This window comes from Schistosoma mansoni, chromosome 4 (genome assembly GCF_000237925.1).
Source record: "Schistosoma mansoni strain Puerto Rico chromosome 4, complete genome".
NCBI lineage: Eukaryota > Metazoa > Platyhelminthes > Trematoda > Strigeidida > Schistosomatidae > Schistosoma > Schistosoma mansoni.
Window position 1 is genome coordinate 5,988,541 of NC_031498.1, and position 16,103 is coordinate 6,004,643.

The 16,103-nt window shown below is 33.2% G+C and overlaps 1 protein-coding gene across 1 annotated transcript; it reads right to left on the bottom strand.

The window, feature by feature from the left end:
* Positions 1-2,471: 2,471 nt before the first annotated feature.
* On the bottom strand, positions 2,472-15,603 carry Smp_050730 (hypothetical protein; the record flags this gene model as incomplete). The annotated part of the gene is made up of 9 exons (XM_018796640.1): positions 2,472-3,022; positions 4,038-4,270; positions 4,941-5,060; positions 5,449-5,538; positions 7,436-7,557; positions 9,123-9,353; positions 11,474-11,690; positions 13,187-13,525; positions 14,569-15,603. 9 exons carry the CDS (start codon positions 15,601-15,603, stop codon positions 2,569-2,571), a joined length of 2,841 nt encoding a protein of 946 aa, XP_018651762.1. The 3' UTR covers positions 2,472-2,568.
* Between the last annotated feature and the right edge of the window lie 500 nt (positions 15,604-16,103).

Here is a 16,103-nt window from a genome sequence, read left to right on the forward strand (position 1 = left end):
CGCCGAACCTAGCACAGTTGAGTGTCGGCTAAAGTTTTCAAAACAAATTAGCACAATGAGATAAGATCCATAATATGAGTAACAAAGAAGGCGAAATAATTAGAGTGGCGACGATAATGAAAAGGGCTAAATATTGAAGTAATAGTTCAAAAAGGGATAAGGATATTTTAATGAAGGAATACTAATACTTATTACACAGCGATATAAACAGTGAATACATCAGAAAAACTGTAATTGATCATGAGCCATATCATTGGACGCCTTACTGACCATAGACTTCGGTGGACTCCAACAGCCCCCAAATGCCTTGATACGGCTGACAGTGGGGAGGGCCTTCCCTCTGAAATGCTCTCACACGGTCACGCGTATAGTCTCTGCCAGGGAAGTCATACTCACTGCCTTCTCGCAGTATTACTGTTGTTTACGAAATTGAGAGGACGAAAAGTAAATGTCCAGCGATTTAACTGGGCCGGTGGACACAATTAGTTCACCTAGGGGAATTGGGAAGCCCTGATTCCAAACCAACGATGCACATGGGCTCTAGTACCCGGAAGGAACAAATGGCGTATGAACCGATTGTTGGTCACCGGCTACCATGGGACTGCATCTCCTCACGATACTCCACAGACTTGTGGGTCAGACCTTTAGGTCAAAGGCTCCGGGTGTGGCATCCTAAGAAAACCATCTGCTTCAGTCTGGGCATCCGTGCAGTATCATAGCCCTCACACAATTGTGTGGCGCATATATATCTGGTGTCCCCGTGTACCGATATTTATATGTTCAAATAAATAAAAAAACTCCGACCAGATAGCCTGCGCCTACCAACGTGAATCAGACCAACAGTCAATGACTTCACAAACTGATGCTACGTTGTGGTTTGGCCGCCCCCGTTTGTTTCAACTTGCCTCTACTCTAGTCAAAATTACACATCATGGCAGGTGGTAATAAGAGATACGTAATAGATATCACAGGTATCTTGATTGATGAAGATACTTAGCTTTATCATCTGATTTACTATCTCTGCACAGCACCCCACTCCAAAACTCAGCATAACTGACTCGGATGTTATACCATACACGAAAAATGTTTTGAAGACATCTATGTCTAAAATCCTCTAGCCAATGTATACCTTCTACTTCCACAAGATATTTTTCGAAGACTTGGAGGAAAACAGAGAGGAGTGCTGAGTAGTTCATATTACTGATCAGGACTCTAAATCAACATGAAATCAGAATACCAAGCTTAGAAACGACAAAAATATTCAACGGCATATCTAGTTATAAACCTGATATCTATGTGGGCATATTTATCGGGATGCTAAAGTTAATTCACTCGCATCTCTTGATCGTCTTCTAAAGGCGGTTACAGTCAAAATAAGATCTGAATCGGTTCATATTGCCAAACATTAAGTCAGTAAAATGAAGAGGGAAACAGAATAAATACAACTGTCTTACTGAGACTGATTCTAATTGACGTCGTCCAACGTTTCCCACTATAGGTTATGCATTTTGAGCGGTACCCAACAAGGTGTGTACGATCCAACATTGTTTGTTTCACAGGTCGGTGATAATTCTTGATGCTGTAGCTAGTTTGACTTGAACTTCAATTACATGTAGGAGATGACCCCCTTTGAGTAATATATATCCTATTTCAGTCTATTAAATTTTAGTTTCGTACCTTAAGTCTGATTCCCTTGATGGTTCAGTCGTATGCAAGCGATATTTCAAAGGCATGAATAAGTACTCCGAACCTACACAACTCATGTATGTTTCTAAGACATATTTTACAGCCGTGGAACAAAATCAAACAGACAAGTGCTGATTATACTCGTCACAGTTTGAAGTCAAATAATTATTTTATCTATTCGAAAATTCCGTTGACCACCAACTCATCAGCGCTGATGAGACTCCCAAGATATGCAGTCGACGAGCTAAACTGCTCAGGTCCCTATGGGGAAACTAGGAAATTTTGCTTAAAAGTACTGAATCAACATTAACTTTAGAAGGACAATGGAATCCGTCAGTGTCTTAAAAAGATAAAACACAATAAAAATGTTTATTTTTTTGATGGAGTTTTGTCATATTATTTAGAAAAGTACAAATTTGGAATTCAAACATCGAAAACAAAATTTAGGAAACACATTTCAATACGTGGAATTAGTCCTAATCGAATTGACCTTTGAAACTGAGGTTTTAATGCATATTGTCTATCAAAAGTAACTAAATGCAAAAAGTATATAGATTTTTCTGTTATTTAATTATTATTTCTACAAAATCCCACATTATTCATAGGTGTAATTTTAGTATTATGGTGAAGATGTATACACCTTAGTTTGTTTGAGGTTATGAATCTATCATTAAGTATTTAAAACTGAAAGGATCTTATAAAAAAGAACGGTCACTTAGACATAATTTTTATAAAACAAGATGCTGAGTCTTGCGTTTCCCTATTAATTCAAAAACGATTGAGTTGTCAAATTAACAAACTTTATTGGATTGAAATCATACAGTATGAAAATAAAAAACCAAAGCTGATTTTATTTCAAGTGAGTATAAATACACAACGACATTATAATAATTTAATGTTGATTTTAAAAATTCGTACAATTCCATCATCACCAGATGTCGCCAAGTATCTAATTGCTGTTTTGAGGTAACTATCATTCTGTGGTGAAAACGAAATTCGCCTCAACCGTTTACCTGGAACATGACACCAATCTGGAGGGAAATTTAAAACAATCGACCATGTGAAAAAGCTCTCAGATGAGCCTGTTTCATATAATTTAAGCAAGATTATGTTACCGGACTCTAAACCAACAGCCATTAAATACGAACGGAGATTAGACAAGGATTCTGAGTTAAAACTTTCGCAAACATCGATAGCTGTTACCGACTTTCCAAGTTCTTTATATGTATCTAAACGACGAAGAGCTTCAGGAAGCACATAGTCCGTTGATTTCTGTATTTTGACAGTAGCATTCCAGCAATAAATTGATGAGTCTCTGGATCCTGTGAAAAAGTATCTTGAAAATAAATTTAAAGGCAAAAGCAATAGTATGAATGGTTAACAGAGCACAAACAGTAGTGTATTAAATAACACATTTATGAAATCAATAAAACGATTAAACGACAATAAAAACACGTTGAGAAACTTAATAACAAATCATTTAGTTTCTTAGCATACAAGCTAAACTCATCTCGTTACGAAATTCTTGGATAGAGATGATTTTATTGCGTTAAAATTATGAGACTAAAATTAATTCATCAGTTTTAAATGAAGTCATTATCATGTCTGATAGTTAGGTCAGATTAATAAATCACATACAAGCGTAAATCTATAATATAAAACGTATTCTGTGTTACAGAAACCAAGTACGACGTGGGGATGGGTAAATATTGCTTACTCCAATCGCTTTAATAACCCTCCTGTCAAAATATTTTAGCACTGTTACAATTATTCGGATCGAGAATTTGTGTTTCTAGTCATAGAAATTTAAATGAACCTTCTTGTATTAAACAAAACAATTTAAAGAAAATAAAGAAGAAAATAATTCAAAAGGAATAAGAGCATAGATGATTCAGTGAGCTCTTAATTGTTATATCCCCCGGTGAATTACGAATGGTAACTTTTAGGTCTATTTATGGATCAATGTAATATGCCTATTTCTTATTGTACAATTATTACGTAACTGAACTATTCATATTCATGTTTCTCTTATCATTAGCTTTATTTTGACCTTTGACTTATTATCATACGATTCTTGAGTTATAATCAGTTTATTGATTACTTTGGTTTGTATAAAAACCCAGTGTGTTTGTAAATAATGATTCATATTGCCGAGGCTGTTATTTGTGTTCTGGACTCAACTGGCTGGGCTAGGCATATAGCAGGACCGAGTAGTAATCAAGACTGCTCGTACGTATTTTATGTATCATTGGACGTTTATGTATTAAGAGGGCATACGTTATAACATTAATAATATAAGATTTCCAGGTGAGTTAGGAGATAGAAAGATGTGAAAGTGAAAAGTAACTCACTTATCATCTGGACTCCATGCACAAGTCCAAATTATTCTTGAATGACTTTGACCTTTAATGGGATAAGCTGATAGGATATAGTTTGAAAGCTGATGATTCATTCCTTCTGTCGCGCTATTCATCATTTGTTCAGACCATAAACTCCATGTGCGATCTCTTGAAACGGCCAATAATCTAGTTCCATCATGACTCCATGCTAATTGAGTTACCGTCAACTGATGATGTTGCAAGCGCTAAAAAAAACATAAGTTGAACACCGGGAATAAGGTATAAACATAAGAAGTTTATAAAACGGACTTCAGAGAAAGTCATAGGTTTGAGTCAAGAGTAAAAGATTATAAAAGACTACAGTGTGTACATAAATCGAATGATGCTTCGAAAAGCTTTTCAGTTTATAACATGTCAGCTTTAATGATAAAAAGATTAACATTTACTTGAGGAATACGAAAAAAGCCTGAAAGTTGAAAAACTTCAATTTTTTGAGTCTGAGAGGATAATTAGTGACGAATTGGCCAAAACTTCAGTCTTATTAGTTATTTAATGTGTTTCTGCTGTAGCTAATCAACTAATTGACATCTGAGAGTCAAATTTGTGATCCATTTGGTTGCATAATTACTAAAACTTAAAGCGTAACATTGATTATTAATAGGTGATCATTTGACTTAACTAATTTAAGTTTTAACCATTAAGCACAAAAATATCTTATATGATCATTTCGAGGATATGTAACTCAGATAATAATTCATCTCACGCAGGATACTTGACATATTTCAATAAGACCAATAGAGTTTAATGATCAAACCGTTATTTTAGGTATCATTACAAACACCAATGGAGAACTAAATATGTATTGTATGTAAAATATAGTAATACTTCTTGATTGATAAGTCATAAAGAAGTTACCTGATGTATACACCAGTTAAAATTACCATTCCACAATATAATATGGGCATATTCAGGTTTTGATGCAGTACAAGCGGAAGCTACGAGAAATTCGCGTGGATGAACTGCCAAACAATATATCTAAAACCCAAAGAAGAAAGTGAATAGGAACATGGATTTAGAAGAGTGAAATGCTAAGGGTAGCAAGCGTATTTGCAAAAGAAGAGACGTATATTATGTGTAATTTAAGTAAATTTACCCGCTTATCTTTATTAACTTGTATATGCATACAGAATACACTATCTGATTTATGTAAATATACGGAATGCATTTTTAATTCATCATTCAACAAGTGGTTTAAAATTAAGAATTCAATTGCATTTTATTGAGTTTTTCTTGTTTTTTTAACAAACAAGCAAGTGAAAATACTTGGACATTAAGAAACAATTTATAAAAAATATGCACATTTCACTACAACACTTAACAACAACCGTTTGAGTATGAAGTAATATATAAACACTTTACTTACTTCATAAGGATGACCATACAACTTTTTTACCTCTGGCCATAGTGTTGCATGTTGTAACCGATCTTCTGTAGGAAGTTCATTAGATGTAAACTGAAATTTCAAATTTTAAGAAGTACATTTCATAGCATTAGTTTATGGCAATTAACAAGAACAAAAAGTAATCTATATAGTCTAGATAACTGGATGAATATTACCAGAAACATTTTGTTTACCATTTGGATAGGTATTCTGAGTCTAAAATCAACTGACTCATCGATGATTGAATCCAGTTTATAATTAAAATAATGTTAAATAACTCTTAGCTACTTTCGTTTCATGTTATGTTTTTTACACATGGCTACACCACGTTTAAAGGACCTCAAAATGATGATCATCGAGCTCTACAGTAATACATGTTGATTCACTTATTTCTTTAAACTGCAACAATTAGGCATCAAGGAGATTCAAAAGAAAATATATGTGATTTTTATGCAGTAACTAATGATTTTACCACTCTAATAATTAGCTTTTGACATCTATTTGAAAAAAGACAAACATTGGAAAATAACACATTACAATCTTGATACATGCATTTTCTATGCAAACTGAAACATCACGAATCCAGTTAGTTCGCAAATAATCATTTCAACCGACTATGCGTAATGAGTAAAATTGAAAGTAATCAAAACATATGTTGAAAGAGACTTTGCAATATATATTAGAGTAACACAAAGCAAGGAAGGATTATAATATTCTTTGTGTGTGTAGAAATCCCACAAGTTGACTTCCTACGCGATAATAATTATTCATTTCAACTAAAGTGTAATGTTATTGATTTTAATGTCTACAAACGTTTGTTTCGTATTTGTTTTAGACTTCAGTGAAATTAGAATTACTCGACTTTGTTTAAATTATTCGTTCTTTCGTCTTGCTTTTTCTCTTGTACAATGCTTTCCCTACAGTCTTAGATGTTGCTTTACTAGAGACTTAAGGTCTTAGTTGAAGTCATATTGATTTGTAGTGCTTAGCTGTTTTTATTTGAGTTGATTGATTGTAAACCAAATATTTCTGTTTGTCACTAATAACTTTTATTTTTGTGAAGTGAATAGTTTTCTACTTTTTAGCAAACTATTCGTCTCATTGCAGATTTGATTACACAAGCGTTTTAGTATAACTTGTTAAGTGTATAGTATAGAAACCGTATTGTTTACATATTTCGTATATTTTATAATTATGTTTAAATAATATCGTAAACACAACTACAAATTTGTATTCCGCTATTTTTCTAGGTGATTACAGATTGTAAACGTCACTGAGGAGAACATAAAGATAGGGCGCAGACTATTGGGCAAGATTTATATTGTCAAATTATATTTACTATGCTCGGACAGTTTTTGGAATTCTGGTCGCTAATGAAGCTTTTTAAGGTGCCGGTAACTAATCTACGGTAAGAATGACGTTTGGGAGTCAGAGGTATCCAATTTGACTTGTATTAATCGATTACTATCCAAGTTTTCAAGGAAAGTAAAACGTCCTTGCAAAATAGTTATCCTAGTTAAATCAAGCCCGAAAATATAGATTCGACAATCTCTTTCCACATTAATGGATATATGAAGTAGAAAAACCTAGGAAAAATACGAGTATTTTAGGTTTAACAAAAAACACTACTTTTCATCAGGCACTAGAATAGAGAAACATATATAGATGGCTTCTGATTGACTAACATGACGCATATTAAACGTTTATTTTTAAGTGGGCACATTAACTGTTAACTATTGACTGGCTACAATAATAATAATCCTCAACTATAAAATGAAGATGGTTAGAAGATTAGATTAGATAGAAAAGAGGCTGACAGCTTAATCGTATTAATATAAGCTTGATTTAATAACAAAAAAGAACGACTAATGGAAAAGAAGACTATCAATCAGAATAATAGAGCCGAATATTAATTAACTGAAGGTAAACATACAACTTTATCCAGATTTTCTTTTTCCTTATTATTGACATATTCATTGTGATCACTGTTGTCTTCAGTATTATTGAAACTGTTAATGACATTATTATCATTATTGCTAGATGGACTAGCAATAATTTGATTTGAAAGACCGAGTGGTGGTTGTACAGCACCTGAATTAAAATTAATTACAGAATGGATAATGATAATCAAATGAAGAAAGAGATTTCACACAACATAAAATGTGAATAGAATGTTTTGTTGTTGAAAAATATAGTTTATTTTGTTTATTGATGTAAGTGAACATACATCAAGTAGTTCGGCAGCTGGTTGAGGTTCATGTGGAGTAAAAGAGACAGGGAGACCACTTTGACCAATATAGTGTTTCTCACATTTAGGGCAATTTATTTTGTAGAAAATGTACGAATTTTCTTGTTGTTATTTTAATCTTTGGTTTGTATCAGATTGATTGAATTGATTTTGCTGCGTTATGGAGGTACGTCTATTCTAAACGGTTTCAGTAATCTCATTGTAATTTCTGATATATCCATATATGTTAGATAGATCTATTTGTTAAATACCGCATTTGATTTCTATGTTATTGGTGCGCTTGATAAACTATTTTAAATAAAATTGCGTGGATAGCCGTTCTTTCGAAAAAATCATTAAATGTTTTTCTTCGTTTCTCTATATTGTAGATGTGTTGCAGTGATATTTTATACCTTTGAATAGCGATCAGTTAACTTTGTGAGCCGTTGGGTTGCTGCTATTGTAGCTCAGAACTTGATCTGTGTGGTTAGATTAACCATACACCTGAATCTCAATTTTTCCTGTTATTTCTGGTGATCAACATATTCAAGAATAGCCGTTTATTGTTCTACTTCTGTTCCATTTTGAACTTTTCCTCACCACAGTATTTGTTAATCAATGTAGGAACTTTCCCTAGCTAATCCTTTTCGATGACAAATGTTCCGTTCACAAAACAAATCTACATTTTGACTTGATTACCTGTGAGAGTGAAGTTTCCAGTTGCAAAGTCAATATATTTGAAAAAAGCCCGGTTATAGATCTCATTTGTATTCCTCTTGTCTGCTTGTAGATTTTATGAAATCGAGGATATTTTACTAGGCATGAATAGGCTGAGTCCCAAATTAGGGCGAAACGGCCGTCCAGTGCTTCTAGGTTTTCCATGGTGGTCTAGTTCCAATTGACTCATGAACTCAACTATTAAATTACAATAATATCCACAAAAAACCACTTTCATAGAATAAGTAGATAATTTCTAATTAAAGTTAACTTTTTAGCTTTGTGTTTCGGAAGATTAATGTTACTGACAACAAGCAGGGATAAAAAGTCCTTGCTAACTTTGGTTCAACTGAGGTAAATAAGGGTATATAATGTCTAAGAATCCCATCAGTTCATCATTATCGGTTTGAATGTACTTAAGCTTATCAAAAAATTGCAGAAGAGATTTAGTAGAGTGGTTGGATGAATCTATCAAATGTTTTAGTGTCTTATTTGTCTGTTTACATTATTTCGACTGCATTAGTTTACAAATCCAAATTTCTCAACAGTTATTTAGGTTTAGCTAACCGAGTAATATGACTAACTAGGCATTACACAAATATTGTGGCTTAGGACCATGAGCATAAATAACATAGTTACTTGGTAAATGAATTTTTCTCAAATAAATAAATGAATAAAGGTAATCCAAGAAAACTAAATTGTAACAATTTACCTGTAGGTATTAAATTATCAGCAAGAATTTTATCCAGTTTTGAACAAATTGATGATGATTTGTATAGTTTTTTAAAAGAGTTTAAGAAATCTTTAGTAGTAGTAAATACACGAACAACTTTTTCATCACCAGCTGATACATAAAATATTGGTGAAATACTAGCAATTGCATTCATATCATAACCATGAATTTGTGGTCTAGCTAATTCGAACCAAAATTCTTGAATTAATTCTAAATAACAATAAATTAGATCAGTGTAAATTTACTTGGCGATTTTCAAACAAAATAAAAAATAGACATTAATAACGTTGGATGTCGGCTCAGTGCTCTAGAGGTTAAGCGTTCGCGCGCGAGACTGATAGGTCCTGGGTTCGAATCTAGCGAGGTGGGATCGTGAATGCGCACTGCTGAGGAGTCCCACAATAGGACGAAACGGCTGTCCAGTGCTTCCAAGTTTTCCATGGTGGTCTAGCCTTAATTGACTCATGATCTCAACTATTAAAATTAATATAATATCCGCAAAAACCCTTTCTGATATGAAAATAAAAAATGCCACAAAAACTAGTTACTTTTGTGTTAAAAATAACAAACAAGCAAAAGTAGATAAAGTATTTTATTTTCAGTTGTTTCTTTTTTAATAGAAACGAATTCATCTATCGGGTACTTGAGTATGAGGGCTAATGACAGCACCCGATTATCCAAATTAAAGTAAATGAAGACATGTTCGAATAGGGGACCTAGTGAGTGGAAATCGAACGCCTTCGCTATTAGGTCACTGCTCCGTAGGGTGAGTAGATCATTAGGTTCGTTCTCTTTATTAATGATTATAGTTTATTGTATGAGGACTGTGATATTATTTAGGTTTCTACAATGAAACGGGTGCTTTTCTTACGAAACAGCCCGTTGGACCTTTTATCTAAACGTCTAATCTAAAGGTTAGTAGAGCAATGTCAGCAGATGCAGTCCCATTGAAACCAGTTACCGTAGTAGATTCATACTTTATGCGTTCTTTTAAGAGCCTGGTTCACGACATTCCGATCCCAATAGTTGCATCTTAGCACTTTTGACGTGTGAAAGCAGTAAGTAGAACCCCTGAGAAGACATTATGTAGGTGTGGCCGAATGGAGATATTTTGTTAAGGAAAGTTGACTCTTCACACTCCCAACTGTGTAAACCTGTGCATAATATTTTCTATCCCCACTAATATTGTCACTACCTCTACTTAGCTGGAATTCGCCTTGAAGACTTCATCTCGTTGTGCTAATAATGTGGCAACTTGAACCGACATACAGATATCCCAGGTTTTATTTTGCGTATGGTTGACTGAATTATGTTTGGGAAACCTAACAGAATAAAAGCTTTAAGTCATGTACACATATCTGTACTTGATGAATGAGTTACATTGGTCAAGAAATATAAGTTATTTGAAATAATAAACATTACCAGTAAAATAGACATTCTATAAAACAAATAATCAGAAAATAATTCATTTTCGGCCACTTCTGTTTGACTTACTTATAACCACCTTGACGTGATAGATGCATACCACATCTTTGATTCTTAAGAATAGTGTTATCATATATATACGACTGAGAGGTTTACTTTTTTAAAACTTACTAGTCAGTTATTCATGGATTACTTGAAGAGTTATTCTCTGAATATAAATACATATTATTCATAGAATATATTAATTCCAGCAAGCGAAATCGAGATATGAAATGACAACTGTTTTAGTATTGGTGATAGAACCTGCCACAAGTTGCTATAAATATTCCACCAGACTGGTATATTTATACGACTTAAATTGATAGATTTTCTAAGTAATTAGTCCCTTTTATAAATTTTGACAGAGTAATAATATGGAGCTGATCTGAAAAATGTGTATATACACACCATACAGTCGCTCGCAGAAGTCCTTCATGAAGTTACGTAAAATAAAAGGCCATTTATAACTTATGTAACAAAAATAAGAGGTGAAAATGTTAAACCAAAAGCATAAATCAGCTTCGATTTTAAGAAACCCATCTTCAAAAACCTATCAATGGAAAAGATGTTTAGCACCAATCTATTGACAAGATTTTATAGTTGGAAAGTACTCAGCGAACTTTAGTAAACATTTTACTAGTGATATAATTCTATCAATGGTGCCTAAGTACGTCCATTGTTTGATGTTTATGTAAACAACATTTTCACGTTAATTCATATGACTGAATTTCCATAAATTCAAATAGTATTTAAGTACATAGTTTAATGGGAAAAAGATACCAATCCACATCATTTATTACGGTCAAAACAAATCATTATCGATATAAAAGGATATATTGCATTATGACATAAAGAACCATATATACCTTTTTCTTCATTACTGGTGTTTGGTTGACATGCATGTAAACGGACTGTTTGATCAAATCCTGCAGTTAAAACATAAGTGTATGAGTCATCATTAAAATTTTCCTCAGGGAATGTTGACATCCAACTTAAATCAGCTACAGGTCCAACATGTCCTGTTAACGGCAATGCTGGAAGCCAAAAATCTTTATCAGATTGACACCAGACGGAAATACTCCCCTACAAAATGTTATTATGCAAAATCTGAAACTAGATTACAAAATACTTCAAAAGATTAGCTTCATTTCCGATTTCAGACAAATTGAAATAGATACAAAGAAGTGACTAAGATATAGACTGGAAGCCATGACCTGACCACATTACGGTACATCAGCTAGGAAGACTAAGAACATTGATATGGAACCAGAATAAATCGACAACTGCATTGCACCAGCTTTTAAACAGTTTTAGAGTTATTATATAACCATTTGTTACAGCATGAGACAGTGCACTTGGTGAATAATATGACTGCTTCCCAAGATGTGTTGGTTTACACATGTCTTACGTGTTTGAATAGACAAGGAAACGTTTTTAGAATAGATTGAACAACAAAGAATCTGGCAAAACTACGTCATCCCTATTAATGTATGATAAATATGTGCCTATGATGTATTGAACTAAGAAATATAGAATTAGTGGAGTAACCTAAAAAACCTATGAACCTTATAAAACAGTAAGTGGCCTATATGTATTTGACTGTCAGTAACGATGAAAAGGGTTCCCATAATTTTCACTGACTTCGTTTTGGACAGTAGACAGTGTTCTAATTTTTATACCAATTACCGATAACTTGAAATGTATACAACCATTCATGGAGCTGCGATAAAACTAAGGGCTGCAAATGACAATTTTTCTAGATACAGAAAAACGATAATTTGTTTATGATCAAAAAATTCTTCAAGCATCACAGTGAGGTTATAAAAATAGCCTGTGAAAAACCTGGAGATAACCAAACCAATATATACCAACAATCTATAAATCGACTGACTGATGGTTTGAGTTGCCTAGAGATCTATAAGCCACTTTAATTGGGACGTGCAGGAAAAATGAAATGGACTTTAATTAAAATGGCTGACAATACTCAACAGTAGTGCACTGATATGTTCGCTTCTTTCTTTTTGTAAACGCTGAACACATTATAAGTATAGACCTCGTATTCCCGTTATTATGTCTAACTATTATTAGTATTTAAAGCAATTAGTCCCTTGGATAAATTTCGATAGTGTAATAAGAAGACGAAGATTTTCAGAACTATGTGATATATTAGCGCAATACATTTCGAACAACTTTCTCAATTTTTTGGCAAAGTTGCAATGAATTCTGATTACTACAATCAAAATATAATTTTTAAATCCTATATTGCATTTATTTACCTATACCAACAAGCATGTCCAACAAATAGCACAAAAATGCAAACTTGACTAATTTTTTTCAAATCCCACAACACTTTTACCAGTCCTTAAAAAAGAGAACAAGATGGCACTAACGGACTTAGTGTTTTATTTACATAACCCTGAGGCAGTTGTAGCATATCATCGATGAAAATCATCTGGTCTTTTCGAATGGTTTAAACATCGGATCCATTTATACTTTTAAACTTGCTACAACATAAGGAAATTGTAGAATGCAATTTTAGAAAAAGACAACGAATATCAATAAGATGAAACCAAACATACTTGAAAAGTGTGCACAAATACTTTGTGACCGCCGTTGGGGAACCAATGACAGTCCATTAAACTCAATCCAGTGTCGCCGAAATGTCCTAATCGGGCCTTTTCTTTCCATAAACTGCACATATCTGATGAATCTAAAGTATTTTCACTAGGAGGTTGCCAAATGATTAGTGACTTATCCATACTGCAAGTAAGCAAATTAGGAGGGAATAGACCGTTTATTATTGGTCCCCAGCGAACACCAGTGACCCAATTTTCATGGCCGGCTAAGACACTTTCTGGCGCTACGCACACACGAATGTTATTAATAGCAAACCATTCAGGAAGCTGAAGACTACTGGCCTTTAATAAACAATAAATACAAAGTTGATTAATAAACAGTAGCAGATTGTTTAAATATAGGTAAACATTGAAGCGTGAATGTCAATAATTTCTACAAAGCATTGCTCAACCAACTGATTTACCTGACTGACTATATCGTATAGGCTAGAATATTTCCCTAGCCGAATTAAAATAAATTAAATATTGAATAAAAGCTTCGTTCGTTTGAGAAGTAACTTATCAGAAGTATTTCAAGAATGACAAGAATGACAAAACCACTAGAATTTAAACTAAACGAAAGGAACTAGTAGGATTAATGGGTAGACAGAAAATTCTCAAATTATTCCACAAATGCTTATCTCCCTTAAAAAGCATAGCAGGAAGTGTAAAATAATCTGCTCTACAACAAACATATATGTTGATACAAAAGTTTTTTACAAGACTATATTTTCAAAGTGCCTCACTACGTTTTTGCTTATTTAATGCAGCAGTCATCACTTCTGAATTGGCGAGTATATATCTTACTCTCTGACAACAGTCCTATAGGAATCTAAGGCTGATTACCCCTATGAAGCTCACCCGTTCAACCAGTAATGTATACATAGATTGAGTAATTTAATAATCCATTCAGTAGTTAGGTTTACTTGACAAATGATAAGGCATTACTCGAATTTTCTAAATTTCAATACAAAAACACTCATTTAATACGTTTAGTAACTTTTAAATAGGCTATTTGCAATAAGAAAATTTATCAGCTGAAGTACTTCATATATTCACTATAGTTTATAGAGTAACCACAATTTGTAGGATATTTAACAGCAATGAAAATAATAAAAGGTATACAAAAACATGGTGATGATAACTATAGACCCTTTATAAGACTTATAAATAGGGGATATTAAAAAAACGAAAATGTAAATACTACTAATTTATAAGATGACTTCACATTACTTGAATTTTTTCATCGCCGAAACTTTCGTATAAATTACAAATAAACTTTATAACCACGTCTATATACAACATTAAATTAGGGTCAAGAAGTAGACTATTAAAAAACTGAATACCTTCGCATGCCCAGGACTTGTTACACTGATATCGTTTTCTGGAGAATATAAACGCCATAGTCGAACAATATTGTCTTGACCACCTGTAACGATCAGTACGACAGGAGATGTCAACTCTTGGTCAATACATACATCAATACATCTTGTCCAATCTTGATGCCCAGAAATGGTAGCGCTTAGTGTGAAGTTTAGGCTTTCAACGTTTTCATTTTCACTATTGACCAGATGACCTGACCAGATTTCTGTCTGTCCGTTGTCAAGACCAAGAACAATAATATGGAGCCAAGATACGTCAATAATATTGTCATTTGACTTTTGGAAAGTATATTTTATACAAAAACGTCTGAGACAAAGACAAAGTGATGGGATTCGTGTGATATTACTGATTAAGATACATGGTAATAAAATTGATTTATTTGTAAGCAGATCCTGTGGAATATGAACAGACCAATTATGAACTGATGTATCCGCTGCAGCTGATAGAAATAACGTCCCTGAGCACGAGCGATCATTTTCTGATGAAGGGAAAAGGTAACCATCAATCGAATTTATTATAGAGTTATTCGGCATCTGGAATTTATTAATTATATGCCAGTTTTCTGTTTCATTAGAGCAGATTAGACTTTCAGTTAGACAGGCCCAAATTATCACTGTACCACAGCTATCACCCGACATTAGAAAGCATATAGCGTGTTGATAAACTTGTGATGAATCTTTGTTATGAAAACAACAGTCCAACCATCGTACACATCTTACATCAGAATTGTGACCAGGTAACGTTTGATAAACACGAAAATTGTCCTGAGAAACATCTGTATTCAAATTTATCATTTTATCATTTAGATAAGAGTAGGATTTAGTTAAGCATATAAAATGACTAGAACCGAATGCCAATATAGTTTCAACTGTTGACTTATTTGATGACCTGACAGCTATGATAGAACTGCATCCAGAGAAATGATTAATACCAACTGATGTATAGACACAACGGATTTTAGAGTTGAGTGATATTTTTTCTTTATTTGCCGAGTCCATTATAGGAGGTAAAATGCTAAGGAGAAAACAAAATCAGAGTTAAGGGATAACATAAACATACTTGTCTAAAAATACAAAATAGGAAAATGAATTTACTAGTACAAAGTGAAACAACTACTTACTATTCAAGCTTATATCATCCAGTTATCGTAGTACAGATGATTATTCAAGTTAAAACAGATTAACTGTTTTTTAAATTGATCAGTTTACACTTGAAATCGATACTGAATACGCATCAAGAACAGAAAATAATCAACACAATAATGAGTCAAAAGCCAAGTTACTGAAAAAAACTAGACAATGTGAATATAGTTCAAAGAGAAGAGTGTATTTATGGAAGAATACTGAATGTCAAGATATAGGAGGTAAAAAGATGAATGCATCTGGACAAGCGTCCGATCCTGAGCCATGTTATTCACAAACTAATCATGGTGTTCATACGAACTCCAATCACGTAATCTGCCACTCCTAATATATATCAGATTGACAGTCATCGACTT